General features: G+C 47.4%; 1 protein-coding gene across 2 annotated transcripts in view; it reads left to right on the top strand.

The window, feature by feature from the left end:
• Positions 1-4,538: 4,538 nt before the first annotated feature.
• Positions 4,539-19,011, top strand: part of LOC119371951 (uncharacterized) — a 39,203-nt gene continuing 24,730 nt past the window's right edge. Inside the window, exons 1-3 of one of the 2 annotated variants that reach the window (XM_037642399.2) lie at positions 4,539-4,709; positions 12,272-12,558; positions 14,192-14,351. In XM_037642399.2, the coding sequence (XP_037498327.1) occupies positions 12,277-12,558; positions 14,192-14,351 (442 nt within the window). In that variant the 5' untranslated portion in view covers positions 4,539-4,709; positions 12,272-12,276. Of the gene's footprint in view, positions 4,710-5,451; positions 5,699-12,271; positions 12,559-14,191; positions 14,352-19,011 lie in introns of those variants that run through there. The other variant, XM_037642401.2, reaches the window with a different exon arrangement.

Genomic DNA, 19,011 nt, shown 5'->3' with positions numbered 1-19,011 from the left:
TACGAATCTTTTTATGAATATACGACTTGCACACGAGAAAGGTGCATATACCTGTCATATTTCCTGACCACTGTAATCACCGAGGCATGGCAAAGATGTGGAACACAAGCAGTTTGCAGCATACACCAATGGCCAGCACGAGAGGTCTCTAAGAGCGAGAATCTCTTGTAACGGCTGTGATAGCTGGAGTCAGTAACACGGCAAGAGACTACAGTACAAGACAGCCGAGCCAAAATGACGATGCCATCAATAAAAGAACTGCGTGCACACTGAAAGTCACAATCACTTTAGAAATTCTTTGTAAACGACAATAGCCAAATGAATCCAACCGACATTTAGGCCAAGAAAACCATAGGGGACATTAATTGTTGTCGCTAACTATAGCATAGTCATTATGACATACATAGAAATGAATTAAAGTGGATGAAAAATCACCCTTTGCGTCGGCGGGATAGGAACGCGCAATCTTCGTAATACGCATACGATAGAAGATGCTTCTCCATCCACTTCGTAAGTATTACAGTAATTCGAAGGTGGTGGGTTTGGATCTCACCGACATAAGAGGGTGATTTTTGGTCCACTTTAATTCATTTCCATGTATGCCATAATTACTATGCTACAGTTAACGACAAGAATGTCCCCTGCGAATTCCTTGGCCTAATCGTCAGTTGGATTCACCTGATTGTGTCTAACAAAGAAACGAGCTCCTCGAAAAAGTTTTCCTTCTTTCATTTGTAAATGACCATACTGGATATGTATGCACTGAATGTCATCTACAACGGGACCAAGAGGTTAACGAATGGGAGTGGATTTGCACCTACTTTACACAGAGCGATAAATCAAGGACAATGAAAGAGGGAAGTGGCACGACATACACTGCAGAAACAATGCATTTGGGATGGACAGTCTGTGGCTTTAACGAAAACACTGCAAAATAACAAGGCGCAAGAAAGAAGCAGTCAACTGTACCACCGCGGGTCCCTTGTTTCAGCCTTGCCCCCTTGGTGCTGTTTTAACTCGTATAACCCCCCTCCACTCCTCGTTTGCAGTCATTTTCTCATGTCCCTCGGTTCTTTATTCGAGTCCCTTCCATGTACATTTTTGCACAGCACGAAAGCAAACTTGAGCTCAAGTCGGCATTCGATAGTTCTACCTCTTAGTTTGTTTCTTCTGCTGGTTTTATTCTCAGTGTCGCATACCAACTAGCCTATTTACCCACTGTACCAACAAACAAACAAACAAACACCTTTGACAAATGGCAACAGCACATACTATTATCCAAAACCTAGTGACTATGATCAAAGCAGAAACACATGGCAAAAGAGCAACAATGGCACAAAGGCATATTGCATACCGCACATACACACACAACTGCTATGTGCTTAGCCTTCAAACAAAAAAAAATAAATCGTTCATGAAAATGGATAAGTCCACTCAGCTCCCTTCTTTGCCCTCGCTACATAAAGTAGCTATGAATTCGATGCTCATAGAAAAAGTTGGGTGTGCATACACGTACACAATGAAAGAGAAAGTGCACCCCTAACTTTTTGTACGAACTGGCTACCAACTAGGTCAACTTTCTGTCCTTCTAAGCCTCAAAGCCAGTTGGTTGTGGCTCTATTCAGACCACATGCTGTCACAGATTTGCGAAATTCAGGCCCAAGCTGCATGTCTCCTGGTGAGGGCCTCCTGGAACCTCAGGGCCTGCAATATAAGTATTTCCACGTTGCAGTTGAGTAAAAAAGACGGGATTCTAGCATTCAGCATTCCTTGGTTTTCATTCCAGTAAGAAGATTTGTCATGCGCTTTTGCACTTTTTCCCCAACAAAAACTTTGGCCTGCACTTCATGCGGCAATTACGTTCGCAATATAAAGTAGAATATCCTGCCACTCAAAAATCCAGCAACTGCTATGTTCATGTGCATCCCCATCTTTTCAAACATTTTCCATTCTTTATAGTGAAAACATTTCTGGATTTCTATAGTGACAATTTAGGTAAGGGTATCTTACTGAAGTGGCACTGCTTTGCAACTATTATTACGAATGCCATGTCACCCCCAACCGCATGCAGTATATATATTGATACGTGGAAATTAACTTTAAAGGTTGACCTAGGCTTTTCACAAAATATTTGACACTTTTGGGAAGTACAACTGCTTACAGCAGCTGCTTTGGTTCTTCAAAAGAAAGAGATAATGCAACATTTTACACGTGTGCGCGAATACTGAAATATGGTGTCGCCAGAAAACAAATGCAACCACTGGCTTTATCTTTATAACATACAGGTGGACGTGGTGACAATGGCAAAGTATCCAAAGTTCGCAAAAGCGTACACAGCACATGGGAGAAGGGTGATGAGTCAATGCTGCTGGTAACAAGTAAACAATGTTCTAGCTGAAAAAAAGGGTGGATGCCTGAAGCACAAGCAGAGCCTATCATTCAATTATGATCATTACTCATCGAATTCGACAGTCTCAGTGGGAGAAGACTGGCAGGCTGGTGAGAGCTTGTGTTTGGAGGATATCCTGCACTTCCATTACGGAGTGCAAAGGTTTAGATACTGTGATTGTAGGCGGCGCCAAGTCACACATCTCTTCAACCTTAAGGTTCACTGCTGTAATAAAGGACTGTTGCAGATCGCACTTGTTGCCAAGATCTGCTGCGTGATACATGCAAGAAAATAGCATTCTGCATTTCTTAAAGTGTCATGTAATTTCGTTTTGCCGGCTCAGTAAGCCTTTGCTAACAGATTCACACTGTGAGGGGGATCAGTTTTTACAACATGGGGCCGTGAGATTTGCCTCCCGTCTATCCCGTAAATCTTGCTTAACTAGCAGCAGTCAATGCCACCTTAATTGTAATCTCTTCTTTTAAACGTTGAAGGTTGTGGGTTCAGCCCCAGAGGCGGCAAGTTGTTCTTTTGCCTACTTTCATTTTCTTTTATCTCAAAATTGACAGAGTTCAACCGAAAGCTACAAATAACGGCTCCTACAGTTTCATTGGTTAGGTATGGTTGCGTCTATGGTCTCGACCAACTCTCAGTTTCATAGAGCTTTTTTCTTTTTAACGTCTCATTCCTTGAAGCTGTTCCAAAGATGGCAACAGATGCAAGTGGGGAAAAAGCCCACCAAAATTTTTTTCTGCTTCTCTCGTGGCAAGTGCAGCAGGCTTATGAGCCGTGGCAATCGGCTGCGTAAGGGTGCCTGGCTTTGCTGTACTCTACAAATTGTCCACAAAAAGTACAGGCAAACAGGTGCCCACCGTAACGTCTTCTCAACTGGACCGTACTGCTGATGCACACAAGAGAAAGCTCCTCATCTGGGGTATTACGCGCCAACTCTGATTACGAGGCATGCTGTAGCGGAGGTCTCCGGAAATTTGGACCACCTGCTGTTCTTTACCGTGCACTGACATCGCACAGTCCACAGGCCTCTAGCATTTCGCCTCCATCAAAATGCGACCGCCATGGCTGGAATAGAACCCGCGACCTTCGGGTCAGCAGTCAAGCACCGTAACCACTGACCCACCGGGGTGGACAGAGAAGGCTCTTTAACAAAGAACAGAGAATTCTGTCACAATATACAAACGTTTCTACACGCTACTCTGTATAGGGGAAGGGTATTGAGGACAGGTAGGCCCTAGAATGAGGAGTGCAGGAAAAGAAAAAAATATTATTATTGTGATATATGCATGTGAAAACGTAGTGGTTGCAATGTAAGTCACTGTACAGTTTATCAATTAAGTTAATGTCCTGCAGGAACCCGAACAGAAATTTCAAAATTTGACGTTGCTGAGAAGACGTAGGTTCAAGTATTTTCCCGGGATCTTGGGGCGCTTGGGAAGTTGAGCACATCTTTGGCGACAAGTTCTTTCTTCTCTGTATGCCTGGAAATCTAACACAACATCACATAATCACATATGCATATTATGTTTAGCACAGTACGACTGAATGGAGGACATAGCGAGAGTACAAGACAGCATAGCACAATACAGAGGGTCCTGCACACGCATTTTTAGGTCGATGACGACCGTTCAAACGGTCCCAATTAAAATAGCTTTGGATCCACACAACAAGCTTTGTGGATGATTTACTACGCTTTACGACAAGGCTATGCGTTTCGTTAGTATGAGGGTTGTTTCTGTTATTTCAAACCCTACCCACCCCCCACGGGAAATTTAATTTTTGAATCCTTCGGCACAAATATCCGCGAATTTCTTCAATACTCCGATCGCGTCGCAAGTTTTCTGTGAAGGATACATGTGACGAGAAGGGCTTGTACGCGGGCACCACATCTGCTTAGAAGCGTGGTTGGTCATTGATAACTAGTCGAAGCGTATGACCAAGTTTCAGAAGCCACAAATGGCTACAACTACCGCAAATTTGCGCGTCTCTGTACCAGCACAGGGACCGAACGGGCGAACTCCGCGGCAAAAGAAAGAAATTATGAGCGCGAGCGCGATCGCTTATTTCGACGGGCAAACTGTCAAAACAGAGGCGTTGGCGCTATTTTGAGGTGACGTTTTCCTGCGCTTTGAAAACTGCGATGTTGACGAGCTGACAAGCAGTAGTAATACCTGGTAATAGTGGCAGCAGTAAGTACCGCTTCGCCTGAGAAGTAACGACGTCGACGTCGCTTTCAGGACACCAGAAATACAACAGCCCTTCGATGCAGCGACAGCGATAACGTGCATTGGACAACTCGTCGAAAGTAAGCGAAACTTTGCTACGCATATTCGCACTGATAGCTGACACGCTCCCATGGAGCGCCGAAGCATCCGCTCATGAAAGAAGCAACACAAATTCACAGCGGAAAGAGGGAAGTGGCGAAGTAAGTGCATTTCGCGCCAATATTGAAGTGGCTGCGCACGCTGACAGTTAGGATTGTCGTTAGAATAATTTCAGTCAGTGACACAACGTTAACGAAACTAAACTGTCTCGCATTTGTTTTACCTTCCCAATCGCTTGTAGCTGCGAGACATGCAGAACGTTTTTTTGGAGAGCAATAGTTTTGACAGTATAAGTGCTAGTTCTGTGCAGTAGTGCGTAACGATCACCATCAACTGATATGGTGGTTAATAATAATTTGGGTTACTAACACCGCCCGTTCGTTCATTAATGAACACACTGCTAACGCTGTAATCATGTAATCGTACTAAAACAATCGCAAAGCTCGACATTGGTTAAACTGAACTTTTCATGTTGTCACGCCGAATTAATTTTCAGCAAGATGCATTTGTAAACGTAATGAGCGGTGGCCCATTGGATCTAGCAATAAATTCACTACCTGTTAAAACCTTGATGCCGCACGAATAAAGAACTACCACGACGAACTTTGAGTCCGCAAAGCGCGTCAGTGTGTCAGCGGATTTGGTTTCGGATTTCAGGGGACTCACTTTCGCTTGCAGCGCCCGCCGCTACTTAGTCATTGGCATCGATATCAGTCAGCCCCTCGGCAAGCGTTTTTTTACACCGCGCGCAAGCAGCCATCCGTGCGCGTATTTGCCTTTAGTTTCCGTTGTTCCGTCTAAGCAAGTTCTCTTAGTAGTTGTCACAAACGACGTTCCAGTCGTTCTCAGCAGGCTCGTGAAAACATGCCGGGCCATCGGCGTTGAAAAGCCCGAAGCGGAGTTCTACGAAGCCAACTGACCGGTCGCCACAAACTGCACAAAGGACCACGTTGTTGTTGCCGCGAACGAGGTACGTAGGCGGCGCGTTTTTGACAGCGTTTTTCTATCTCATTCGCGAAACGTTAATTTCGACGACTCGGTCTTCACACCGAAGCGATGCTGTTTGAACGTATTTTGCCGTGTATAACAACGCTGGCGGGAAAGCACGTGGGTGCCGCTTTGACCCACGCCTAAACTTTTGAAACGGGTCGGCGCTGATGGAAGCTTGCAACATAGGCGGTTTAGCTTTCGGATGGTTTCCGATGTCCGCTCGTAGTTTGACAGCTAGTGAGCCGGCAGAAATCGTGTCGATATGCGGGATCGCGGCTAGAACGCGCTTCGAGCTCGCCGGTACTCGAAAGCGGCGCGGTAACGATCCGCAAGCGAAACAAGCGCTCTCTTTTCAACTACGCAGCCGTCCAACAATGACGCTTCGGGGTTGCGCGCGAAATTGTCGGGATTCTCGGATTGCCGGCTCGGGTTATTTTTGCGGGGATAATCGTCGGTTAACGCACGCATTTTTGACTCCGCGCGTTTCGGTTAGTTGTTTTTTCTAACGCCGGAGGACGAAGAAAATCAAGAAAAGGCTCAAAAGTGAAAGTAGTCTTGGCTCGTACGGCTGCGTCGCTCTGTTGATCTTTTGTCTCTCTTCCTTGCAAGGCGTCTCCGGCACCGTATCGCTTCTTTGTAGAGCTGCTGATACGCTGTTGGCGCCGATAACACCGGCGATAGAGATGTACTACACTGGTTTCGCGGTTTCGGAAAGAAAAAAAAAAATGATGCCTTGTTTAGGGCTGAGTTCTTTGTTTATTGGAACCCGGCTACTCTCGGCACCTTCGCTTCTCGGAAGCGCGCGCGCTTGACTTCAGTGGTTTGTGCGCGCTGCATTTGAACAGAGCTAAACGCATACTTTTTACTACGCTGCTGCATATGTAGTCGGGAAACTGTAACTTTTGTATACTACGTAGCATAACAGGAAACATAAGAAATAGGCTATGCTCAAGACTTATTGCATTGCAAGAAAGAAAGCTTATCCCGTGAAGGATTTTCGTTTTTTGTTATTTCTAGTTTTCGGGCTATCCGGTGTCGATTTCACGTTTTCCCGCGCCTGCGGCACTTTCTGCGAACTTTCTGTGGCTGTATTAGCGTCTTGAATTGGGCTGGTTGGTACATATTAATTTTGAACGAAGACAGCGCTGGAACAGGGCGAAGTCTGTGTCCTCTCGTCTTCGTCCTGTTCCAGCGCTGTTTTTTTTTTTTTCTGTGACAGCATCATAGCCAAAGCTACGTAAGCGGAGCTTCTGCACATGTGTTACTCCGAGCAACCCTACTCCCGCAGCATACCCGCACGGCATGCCGGGAAGGCACTGCTTCCGGTTGTTCTGTGCCGCCATATCTGAGGCCGTGCCCCCCAGGTGTGCCTCTGCGTGATACGCAAGTTGAGCCGTTTTTTGCGCCCGCCACCCAAAATCATGGTTAATTACGCCGTATTTGGGTGCAGCAATCGCACAAAATTGAAGAGTGACACGCGTGAGAACACAAAAACGGTTAAATTTTATTCGTTGCCGAATGTTATTCGCGGTCAATGTAGCCGTGCTCTGGAGGTCTCGGCGAAGCGTCGTGACGAATGTTTCAGCCGCCTTCGCCGCGCTCCAAAGGCTTTGTGTAAGCGCCTGAGAGTGGTTTACCTGCAAATAGAAACTCAGTTGAGTTCATATTCTGACAGCTGTGTATAAAAAAGAAGGAAAGCCGCGAACGAGACACGAAAAAAAAATCGCGTTGACACAGTAAATGCATTCAGATTCTGCCACACTGCACTGGCGAAAACATCTGCGAAAATCATGACACAGTAAAGTACTCAACGTTAGACTGTCCATATTTACACATGCGCGGTACATTGCGAGCTAAAATGAGACGCACACGCTTTTGTTTTTCTCGCTAAAGTGGACTTCTGGCTGCGAGTTTTGTACACTTGCATCAAAGCACAGGTGACTTGCAGCCTTGGTCTCGTTAAATAATTTAACGCCCTAGAGATACATTTTCATCGCGATCGATCAAAGCTGTAGGTGAGTCAATCACGTCGAAATTTAAGTCTCGTCCGCACTCTACTGCAATCGAAAGTACCCCGCGTAGCGGTGCTTTTACATGCATTACTTCGCAAGCGCTGTTAACACCGCTGCTTCAACCAGGTTCGTAGAGACTCGCACTGCTATCAAATTGTTTGGTACGCTCACCCTTCGCGCTTACAGCTGAAATTTAAGTCCAACGCTGAAGATTATCCTACCTTTGCGCGCACAACGACGCAGTCGCCGTAACTTTTCAGCGAGGGTTCCTGGACAAACCCACTCTTCCGAAGATTTCTTGGCTTTCAGTTGTTCATGCGTCACAAAACTGGTAGCGTGCACCAAGTACCCCTTGATGTCTGAAAGTTCAAGCTTCGGTACGAGTGCGATCTCGAATGGGGCTTAATTCCTTGCTCGTCAGAATGAGTGGACGCAACCGCTGAGAGCCACTTTGTCCGTGTATCGCTTTTTCGCATCGGCGTCCAATTTCTCGGCGTACACGCTCAAGCGAGCCGGGTGCTCATCGCCCATGGCTGCAGCAGCTTCACAACCAGTAAATGCAATACTTTTTGAGCCAAATAAATTAGAACAAGAGGAATGTGGAGCAAATACAGCTTGTAGGCAGCGGACGGTGAATGCACCGGTCGGGACGGACGGCCTTCAAAATGGCGGCCACGCGGTTGCCAGCACAGCCGGCGCACTTTCCGCTATCGCTTCCGCCAACCTGACGTCACGTGAATACAACCTATTGTTTGCAGGCGCAGGAAAGCGTGAAATCGACACCAGGTAGCCCGAAAACTAAAAATAGCAAAAGACGAAAATCCTTCACGAGATAAGCTTTCTTACTTGCAATGCAGTAAGTCTTGAGCGTAATGCCTATTTCCTTTTATGTTTCATTTTATGCTACGTAGCCTACAAAAGTTACCGTTCCCGGACTACATATGCGGCAGCGTAGGAACACGTGTGTGCTTCGGTTCCGTAGCTGTGCTGCCACAGAAAATTGTCGCCAGGTGTAGCTGACTGTGAAGACTTTCGCACTGTGTACACAAGAGCGAGGTGTCCGGAAGTGAGTGGTTTTTTTCTTTTGTGGACTTACGCGGCTGCTACATTAGCGCAAACTCCGCAATCGCGTTGGATATACGTTATCCTGCGCGTTAAGACTGCGTTAGATAGTGTGCCGATCGCTTTTGAAGCCGTGGGAAAGTTCTCTGTAAAGTTAAAAGTTTGCAGTGTAAAGTAAAAAAAAAACTAGCTTGTAAAATGTCGGCGCGCGCTTTTGGACTGAACGGGCATTTTGTGTGCCACCGGCAGCGAGGTATTTGTGGAAGCATCGCGTTATTTCGTACATGCGTTTTTCTGCATTGCAAAAAGAAAGTTGCGTTAGTGTTAGCGTTAGTGTCAGTTCGCATGTTAGCCTGAGTTTTCTTTGTCGTGTTTTATGAGTTTCACTTGCTTGTATATATAGCGTCTTCTTATCGCAATTTGTCGTGGATTGAAAGTTTGTTTGGTCATTACTAGCGTTGAAGCTGGTAATCTTAACTCTGATGTTAATCTTATCCCTGCATCTTATCTGATTACCGTAAGACGAGATGCAAAGATAAGACTACCACCCGACATTGCTTGTTTCGACTTGCGGTGGGTTTTGTTTTATCATTTGGATGCACTGGCTAGACTTTCCGCGCTTGCTCACGAAAAAAAGGAATTGTCGAGTTGCGAAAATGTAACTTTGCGCGGCTGTTTCGTTTGCATTAAAAAAAAAAAAAAAAAAAAAAAACGTTAGGCATGGTTTCCCGACCGGGAAACCCGGGAATTTTACGGATTTTGGATAGTCAGGAAATACTCAGGGAAATTGTGTTTCCATCAGGGAAAATCCACAGTAACTTTATTGAAAGGGAACGAAAGTCGCGGTAAATCTGGCTCGAGGTTTTTTGAACGCATTTTTCAAATGGAACGGCCGCTGCGGGGAATGGGCGCACCTCGATGCTCTCCTCGCCTTCGGAGCGGCGGGACCATGAACCACGGCACATCGTATCGCGCGATGTTGTCAGGGTGTTCTGTGACTACGCCCTGTGGTTCTGTATTCTTTGTCGCGCGTGCTCTGCGTGTTAGCGCCCGATATGGTGTTTTTGTTGTCGCCGTGTGCCAAGTAACAAGCATGATTAGTTGCATAGGCGGTTGCAGTAGATGTAACGAGCTTGAGTTTCTTGCAAGCGATCGATCAGGAAGCGGATGTCGTCGGCAAGGCTAATATCTTTCAAGCCATCCCAGTCGGCGAAAAAAAAAAAAAAAAAAAAGACGACGACGCTTGTGGGCGGTTATCGGAGATCTCACTCGCTCTGATACCGAGCTTCAAAGATGCTGTTTAGGACTCTGTGAAGAGTAGAATAAATTTCCAGGCACGAGCGAGCGTAACTAACAATCTCATTTACAGCAAGTGAAAGCTGCTTTTTTTTTTTTTTTTTTGGTGAGGGTGCACTGCTGAAAGAAGTTTTCGACCGATATTTTTGGGGGCTGCAGCTCGCAATTATCTGCCACGACACTACTTACGTGGATGTTTTGCTACAAAGCGGAATAACAAAACTTTTCAGAGCCAAGGCATAGCGGCGGCCGAAATTCGCGACACCGGCACGGGTCCCACTTGCTCGATTCGGCGCGCGATGTCGGAAAACAAACGTGGCCACCATAATCGGTTGTGCCGTAATTCAGGCTGTTGCCGTGCTTTCATGCGATCTTAGCCCGCAGCTATTTTGCTTTTTTTTTTTTTGCGATAGCAATTATATGACACTCCACGCGAATTTTTTGCCTTCGCCATGATCTTCCTTATCAAGTCCAAACCGCGATTACATCGCCCCGCGCGTCGTATACTCTGTGTGCGAGTGAGAGTGCGCGAGCGCTGCCGACGAACGAGGCTTAAGCAAAGATGAAACGAGCCGACCGTCCCCTTCGCGCCATGGGCACATGAGATAGGAGCCCGAGGGTTGGGGGGGGGGGGGGGGGGGCTGCGCGAGTCCGACAGGAAGTGCGTACTTATACCAGCGGGTGTGGTCGCGTGCGCCGCGAGATCAGCAGACGGCTCATACCTTTGTAGGTGCTGTGCTCTAATGCAAAACTTCCGTTAAAGCCATAGCAGTGGCGGATCCAGAGAGGGGGGGAGGGGAGTAGCGGTGATCTTCCACCTCCTTTGTCAGGCTGCTTGTCGAATTTCCCCTTTTTGTCAGGTTGCTTTGCCTACCAATGCCCAAAAGGGGTAAAGGGAATCTTGTCCCTGCTGTCTACCTCTCCTCATCACTCTACCCTTTCCTGCTTCCCTATGCACATTTCCAACGAAGGCTTCTTAGGCGCCGCCATAATCCTCTGGGCTGTTGTAAATATGCGTGACGTTTTTTCGGCAAGTTGTAATTATAATTAAACCACATTAGAAATAATTTCAGTAAGTAATTAGTGACCTAATTGAAGTGCTTTTAGGAGTAATTTTGCCATCCCTGCCTCAGTTCTTCATCCAGTGCGACAAAGTATGCAGAGGAGTGAAAATAGAAATAGAAAATTGAGGCAGCACTCATCACACCAACATGACCTCCTCCGTACCCTCTGCCACATTAAAGAATGCAGGAGCTTGTGGACGCTAGCCGCAGCTGACAGGGAGGGTGACGACTTTGGCTGCGAAGCTTGCATCTAGGAGACGTAACATGCCTTTTGTAAAACATTCCTCAGGCATTGTCTTAGCATTTCCGATAATTAATTTGCGATGTGGCCTGGTCAGAGGCCGTTTAAATGCCAACTCCAACATAATTTTTAATTGTTTAAAACTGAACGCTTATTTTCTTATTGCATGTGCATACGTAGAAAGCTTTTGTGCATAATTCTACGATTGGAATTTGAACAGGAGCATCACAGATTCAGCTTGAAGAAAAATTATACCTAAATGTCACTGTTACCAGTTGTCGGTATCATGTATGACAGGGGCATGACCTGGAGCTTGTCAGGGCTTATTGTCATGGCCTCCGATAGGGAGTACGGAACCTTTTGAAAGGCCATGTTTCGGACCTGCGTCAAAGCTAAAAACAATGGGTGTGTGTGTGTGTGTCATCTCCTTACGCACTCTTACATTGCTTCTAACAAGTAAACTGTACTATTACCATACCTGGGTTCTTACCGAGATTGGTTCAGTGATGTACACTGCCGGCTGTTAGCCAAAGCAAAATGTATTTTAATGACTGGATGTCATTGCAGAAGGGAACAGAGTGGGTCAGGCAATAAGTATGAGTTAGAGACATCTTAGTCAAAATCAAGAAGAAATGGGATTAGGCAGGGCATGTAGCCCAAAGGCAAGATAACCACTGGTCATTAAGATGAACAGACCGGATTCCAAGAGAAGGCAAGTGCACGGAGGGGAGGCAGAAAGTTAGGCAGGCAGATGAGATTAAGAAGTTTGCGGGGATAACATGGCAGCAGATAGCACAGGACCGGGTTGATTGGCGGAACATGGGAGAGGCCTTTGCCATTCAGTGGGCGTAGTCAGTCTGATGATGACATCGTTACAGACGTCATGGCTAAATCTGAGGACAACGAGGCTGCCGACCTGGACACCAACGCAGTCGAGGCCGCCCCCAGAAGCAAGAGCAGTGGCGGTGGCAAGCGCCGTGGTGGGAACGGCCAGTGGAGCCCCCGCAACACTCTGCTAGTGCGGGACTTCCTGGTGCCCTGCCTCGACAATGGATTCTACGGCGATGATCTGCAATGGTTGAACCGTTCTCGCGGCATCTTCCTCATCCGCTGGACCCACCAGGGCAGCAAAAGCTTCAACCGCGAGGGGCGCAACGTCTTCCGGGTGAGCCCCACCTTTTTCATCTCTCTTTGAATGCGTATAGCTCTGTGCCACTGAAAAACGAAGCTTCTCTAGTTTTTCTTACAAAGTTGCATGCAACGAGTTTTCTAAAGTTATCTTTAGAGCATGGTCCCTTTCATCTGGGCATGCAATACTGTGCAGGCTTCAAAAGTGTTGCATTTGCCGATGTCTCACTTCATACAACCAAATAATGAGGTCCCGCTTCACCTCATGATAACATAAAAGTAACAAAGAAAAAGACTGTGTCAGTGCTGCGGCCTTGATTGATTGGGAGCTCTTTTCTTTTGTGACACACAACCTAAGGAAACCAACAGACAGTGAAGCTGAGGAAGGTATTTAGGTGACATTATTTATATGTTTTAACTGTAGTGTAGTAATTGTGACATGCCGTATTTACTCGAATCTAGGCCGGCCCCGATTCTAAGCCAACCCCCGAAATTCGCAAGGCCGGAAAAAAAAACAACTTAATCATTGTACTCGAATCTATACTTGAATCTAAACCGACCCCCCACATTCGCACATAGTTTTTTCGAAGAAAACATCGGCGTAGATTCAAATAAATACGGTAAATGGATGAAAAATTAACTTGCCACAGGTAGAGACAGGACCTACAACTATGCTGTGTCCTTGCATGTTCTATTCTTCCCGGGTTGTTTCTTTGTGCTATAGCTCCAGAGGTTCGTGTAAAGGATTGCACATTGCATTTCGCATACAGCTATAGTCGGATACAACCTAAGAAGTCTGGAGAGGCCCCGCCCAGATGGTCGAAGCACTCCAGTCGATCACGTCCGCGACTAAAGAAATAGTCCCACCATGCCCGTTGGTGCAGGCTTGTGTGCATCCATCCGCCTTCGAAGAGAAAATGTAGACTTCTGCGCTTGTATCTGATTAGAGTAGACTCAATAAATGGAACCTGAAGGGACCAAAAAAATATGTTCCGTGGAGTTCCCTGTACTGAGAGATGAACAGGGTTCAGGTACAAAACCAATCATAGTACGAGCAGTTGTTCTATTTAAGCAGCAATTCTGTTTAAGAGATCTCCATTTACTGAGGATCTACTGTACAATCTTCTAAAGCAACAGGCGTTGACTTTCCGATGCTTACTATCACCAGTGATCCAAAAATATGGCAGATCTGTGATGTTCTTGAAGAAAGCATAACAGGAAAGCACTCTGCCGGGAGTGTCTGTGCAGAAGTGGCTGTGGCAACAACCGATCAGAGGGTCTCGCACATTGAGAATGCTGTCAAACAGGCCTTTGTTGTCAATTTGTTTTTTTTTTTCTTTTTCTCACCTTCCTACATGGTCAACATAGGCAAAGAGGCAGGGAACGAAATGATGAAACTGAACTTTGGATTGATGCCAAGGTAGCAGGAGAGATGAGACAGCCCCTTGAGGGTGGCACCTTGATCTTGAGAGATTTCTGTATTGTTGCGATGTGGTAGAACCTAAGCAAACTTTCCGTTATGTCTAGAGCTCTCTGCAGTTGCAGTGTCTGTATTGGCCAGTTAAAACTCAACTGATCAATCAGTCAATAAAACGTGTTTTTTTTTATCAGCTGCTGCATTGCTCACATGCGAGGGTGCACTGACCGCACGCTTGGCGATTCTCTCGCAGGACTGGTCGGTCATGAAGCGCAAGTGGGACGACCAGGACCCCAACCGGCTGTCAAAGGCCAAGCAGCGCGTGCGAGCTGCCTTTCGCAAGCTGCCAAATGTCCGCCGCATCAACGAGGGTGCCGCCCCTCATCGCATCTACCGCATAAAGGACATCGATGGTAAGCTCTTTTCCCTATTCTTTTAACAGCGAAGCTGTTTAGCAAGTCGTTCCTTGTCCAGCAAACCAAAAAACTGTCATCATCATAAACGTGTATGTGCCACAGAAATTGGGTAATTCCCACTACTAACCACTGGTCCACTAAAAATGAACAAGGCAAGAGTTAGCCCAACAAATGGCTGCGAAGCGATGGCGGTGAGCCGAAGACCACAAGTACGTACAACGAGAGAATACTAGGGGACGGGAAAGGCAACGGCGGCTGCAAGAAGACCCCGTAGCTATAAGGCCTACGCAAACGATGACGTGCCCATAAATCTATTAGAGGCGCGAACACTTGGTTTCAGCGTGAGATTCTGTCTCTGCAGTTTGGACCTCCGTGTCGTCTCTGTGACTGTCTGTGGTTTAACTCGAACCTCTCTGCACGGAGAATCAACGTAGAAACAACCTAGCATCGCCTAGCTAATGCCTAGCAACAACCTAGAAGCAACCTAGAAACAAACCCTCATCACCTAGCTAAGGCCTAGAAACAACCTAAGCAACCAGATTAGTCTTCAGACTCGTCCAGTTTCACTTTGTCAAGCCTTGCGCGTCTTAGTCTAGTAAGCTTTCTTCTTGGATAAGGTTCATTGTTCTCTTGTATCAGTAGCTGGGCTACGAGTTGTAGTTAGGTACAACTTTAGAAGTCCGCGCCATTTCCCTCTCTAAGGTGGGTGCACACAAGCCTGCACTGATGGGCACGCACTCCAGGCTGATGTCATGAGCCCGATGGTCGGTGAACTACGTCTTCGGAAAATGCTTCCGAGTGCACGAACGGGACTTTTTTTTTTACTAGCAGTGGTGATTGGCTGCCCCACCTCGGCCGTCTGTGCGAGGCCTCTCCAGACTTCTTATGTGGTATCTGTCTATAGACCAGGCAAGTTCGGGAGGCGGCTCGAAGGGAGAACAATGAGTCAGGCAGTAAGCGAAGTTAGAGTGACATACCGGGACCTCCCGATGTCTTCAGAGTGCTTGCTGAGAGCAAATCCTTCATAATCGAGAATCTGACGTGTAGAGCGGAGACACGATGGTTGAAGTCAGGAGAGCTGCGCGTGATCATGAACGTCACTGCAACTTACGCCACACGTGTAGCTTCATAAGCAACTCCTCACGTCATATTGCGTCATAGAAGGCCATAGCCGCTGATGATTGTGAATTGTGGCTGGCCACGTTGTTTGGTAAGTTTGGCTTCAAAGTTGCTGTCCAGCCACGTAGCCGTATGCATGCTTATTAGGTAGCAAGCATTTCTTGTTCACCAGTGTACAAAAAAAGTGGGAGATGCAGTTTATCAAAGGCAGTTTATCATTTTATTTTAGCTACCGCAAGTCAAAGGCAGTTTATCAACTGCCTTTGACTTGCGTATCAACGTATCCAAGATGAGAGGGGGGTTTTTAAATGCGCACTGTAGATCTTGCACTGTTATGACCACGTGTGACCCGTCTTACGACGAGTGTTCAGTTGTGAGTAGAAATAGAAATCGGCTAACCCAGGAGATTATTGAGGCGGAGTTAATTGATAGATTAGGTGACGCATGTGTATCACAATCGTCTATTGCTCTTTCTAGGAAAGAGTTATGTTTCTTGCGTCGGGAGATGAATTTTGTGCCGACAGCGCACACGTGATGTGTCACGGCTTCTGTGCTATATATGTGGTTGCCTGGTTCCGAATAAAATACTGTTGTAAGTCAGCGCTCGTGCGTGTCAAGCCTCTTCTCTGTCTTCGTCTTTTGCACTTTCAACCTGTCTCTCACGTAACTCTACAAAACGTTGGTGTAAGAGAATACGGCCGCTCCAGCTGGGAAAGATGCTCTTGCACAGTGTCTTTGCATTGAGAGCGCAGCACGTAGCAGGATATATGAGCCGCCCGCTGATGGCTGCCGAGACAGCGCGTGCGCCAGCGATCGCGACCGCACCCTTAGAATCAAAGTTCAAAGTTGCTGCTCTAGCGACAGCCCCCCCTCCCTCGCGCTTTTTCATGCTCATTCAAGACGGGCGGGACGTTTCCTCTCTGCTTCAACGGCAGGTCTCTCGAGCGGAGTGGTGTTGGCGCATGCGCTCTCCGAGCGACGGAGATGGGCTGGCTCGTTTGATCTCTGCTTCAGCCACATTCGTCACCTGCACTCCCGCACTTTTACCCGCGGTAGAACATACTATGCGCAGGGGGATGTTATCAATTTGGACTTTATACTGGACATGACGGCAAAAGCCCGTCGAGAGTGTCCATGTATGCTATCGCAATAAAAAAAAAAGACAGTGGTTCTCAAATTTCCTGATGCTTATTTTATTGCATGCAGAACGCTTTTTAAGACACTTTTGCGGCAGTGCATTGGTGTCCTCTGGAAAAGCGTACTGAGATTTAGAAGGGACTATTAGTACTAGCTGTCAGGGACACAGCACATTTTGTTCCTTAAAGGGGTCATGAAGGACCCCTTGCGCTTGTTGAAAAAACACATCCTGCGGAAAGCCGACAAGGCTATGAACTGCTCAGCCAAATATTGCAGTCGTGCGCGCCGCGTAAAGGCTACAAGCGGAACGCGAAGTTGCCGTTTTCTCAGGCGCCCTCTTTTCAAACAGAGGCCGGTTCGCGATCTGCATCGCCGCGTCGCGAAAGACATAGCATCCTCATTGGTCGATAGCCGACGTAAATCGAGAGCTTCTTGCCACGGGGTGCCGCCACTTGCCGGCGCTGCACTCCTCAGTACACGGTAGACGCGCTCGCGCACGCGAATCACAGCGGGAGAGCGATCGCGTTTCATGACGCGCATTGACGTAACTTCTTTCCCCTGTGCCATCCCTCCCCGTGTAGCTTCCAGTGCGCTCGTCGGCACGAGAAAAGAGAGAAAGCGCTGAGAGCGTGTGCCCAAACCCCGTAACTCCGCTCATTCTTGACGAATTCGAGAAATTTTTGCGCCAATCGATTCGGGAGGCAGTAAACTCCGATACTGAGGTCATTAGATCATTACTTGGAAAAGTGATGCATGACCCCTTTAATTACTCCTTCGTGCACGCGCCGTGTAATTACGAGTACTAGTATGATCACTGACGTCTCAAAAATTATGGGCCATCATTTGGAGCTGCTGTGTATGGCCTTTCTGCGGCCTTGAGAAACAATAGACAAATGCGTACGCCAGTTTTCTTTTTTCGCCACCCCCACTTGCTCCTGCTTTACGAATCTCCCGAATTTTGAGGTTGCCAGGTTCGCAGGTCCACATTAGCCTTTGCAGTGCCTGTTGAATTATTTGAGGGGCCCTGCAAATGCTAATGGGGCTTAGTCATTGCTTGCACTGTAGGGTGGCTCAACACACTGCTTTTATTTAAATAGCAGTGTTCACATGCACTGTGGACGAGTTAGACGATGTTGAATGGTTTGTAGGTACAGTTAAACCTCGTTATAACGAGACGGGCTATAACGAAATAATGGATATAACGAGCAAATCGTAATTCCCCTTGAAAGTCCCCATAGAAACCAATGTATTAAAAACCTCGTTTTAGCGAGGTAAAATTTGCCTGTTATGGGATATAACGAACAAATTTTGTTAGGAAATAAAATTTTGAGCCGATGTCACGACAGTGCACAACGCGAATTTGAGATGGTGCTCAACGCGACAACTATTTAGCAGTTCAAAACTCCCGCCGCGCATCCTCCAGCAAGGCGCGCAAAGCTGACTGCGCGCCAGGGCGCGCCATGCGCACGCCGTTTCTGGAGGAGAGGGCGTTGCACGTGCGCCGCTTGGTATCCGCTTTGCTACCGCCGACAGCCGAGGACTCGGCAACTCCGCGAACATCTCGCCCCCTTTTCTTCTCTGTCTTCTTTATGTTCCCCCTCTCTCCTTCCTCATGGCGCTGAGTCGCGCTCCCTAAAGGGCTGCAGAAAAGAGCGCCCCTTCCTCTTCACAATCTCTCTCTCTGCGCCCGCGAGCCCGTTCCCACTTTCCCCTCGGTTGCCTCGGCGCCTCGGTGCGCAAGGCCGCGACGCGCCTGCAACCGCTGCAACCACTGCAAGTGTTGTCACTCGCCGACGTGAGCCGCGTTGTTTTTGCGTGCGTGTTTTTCTTTAGTGCTTCCGCAGTGCCTTTGTCGTGCTTTTAACGTGCTGCGCTCGTGATTCCAGCAACATGAATGCGCCAGGCGGGAAGCGAAAGCGTATAACGCTAGATCAGAAGGCGGCTATGATAAAAGCCGTCGAATCGGGGACCAAGAAAAGCAAAGTGGCGAGAGACTTTGACGTATCGACGAGTACACTGTCCACCATCTTAAGCAAGCAGCAGTCCATCATCGACGCTGTTGCACGTGGCGTGAAAGGAAGCGCTAAAAGGATGAGGGCTCCTGCCTTTGAAGCGGTCGAAAGGGCCGTTTTTAAATGGTTTTTGGACACGCGGGCCGTGAATCTGCCTGTGAGCGGCGCCTTGCTACAAACAAAAGCAAGAGACTTCGCCTGCATCATGGGCTATGACAACTTCGTAGCAAGTTCGGGTTGGCTACAACGCTTCAAGGAGCGCCATGACATTGTCGGGAGAGTGGTCTGCGGCGAATCGCAATCTGTCGACGAAGCAGAGGCTACAAAGTGGGCGAAAGAAAACATTGTGCGGCTGCTAGAAAGATACAGCGCGGAGGACATTTTTAACG

This window comes from Rhipicephalus sanguineus, chromosome 10 (assembly GCF_013339695.2).
Source record: "Rhipicephalus sanguineus isolate Rsan-2018 chromosome 10, BIME_Rsan_1.4, whole genome shotgun sequence".
Lineage (NCBI taxonomy): Eukaryota > Metazoa > Arthropoda > Arachnida > Ixodida > Ixodidae > Rhipicephalus > Rhipicephalus sanguineus.
The sequence above is the reverse complement of the archived record's forward strand: the minus strand, read 5'-3'. Positions and strand labels throughout refer to the sequence as shown.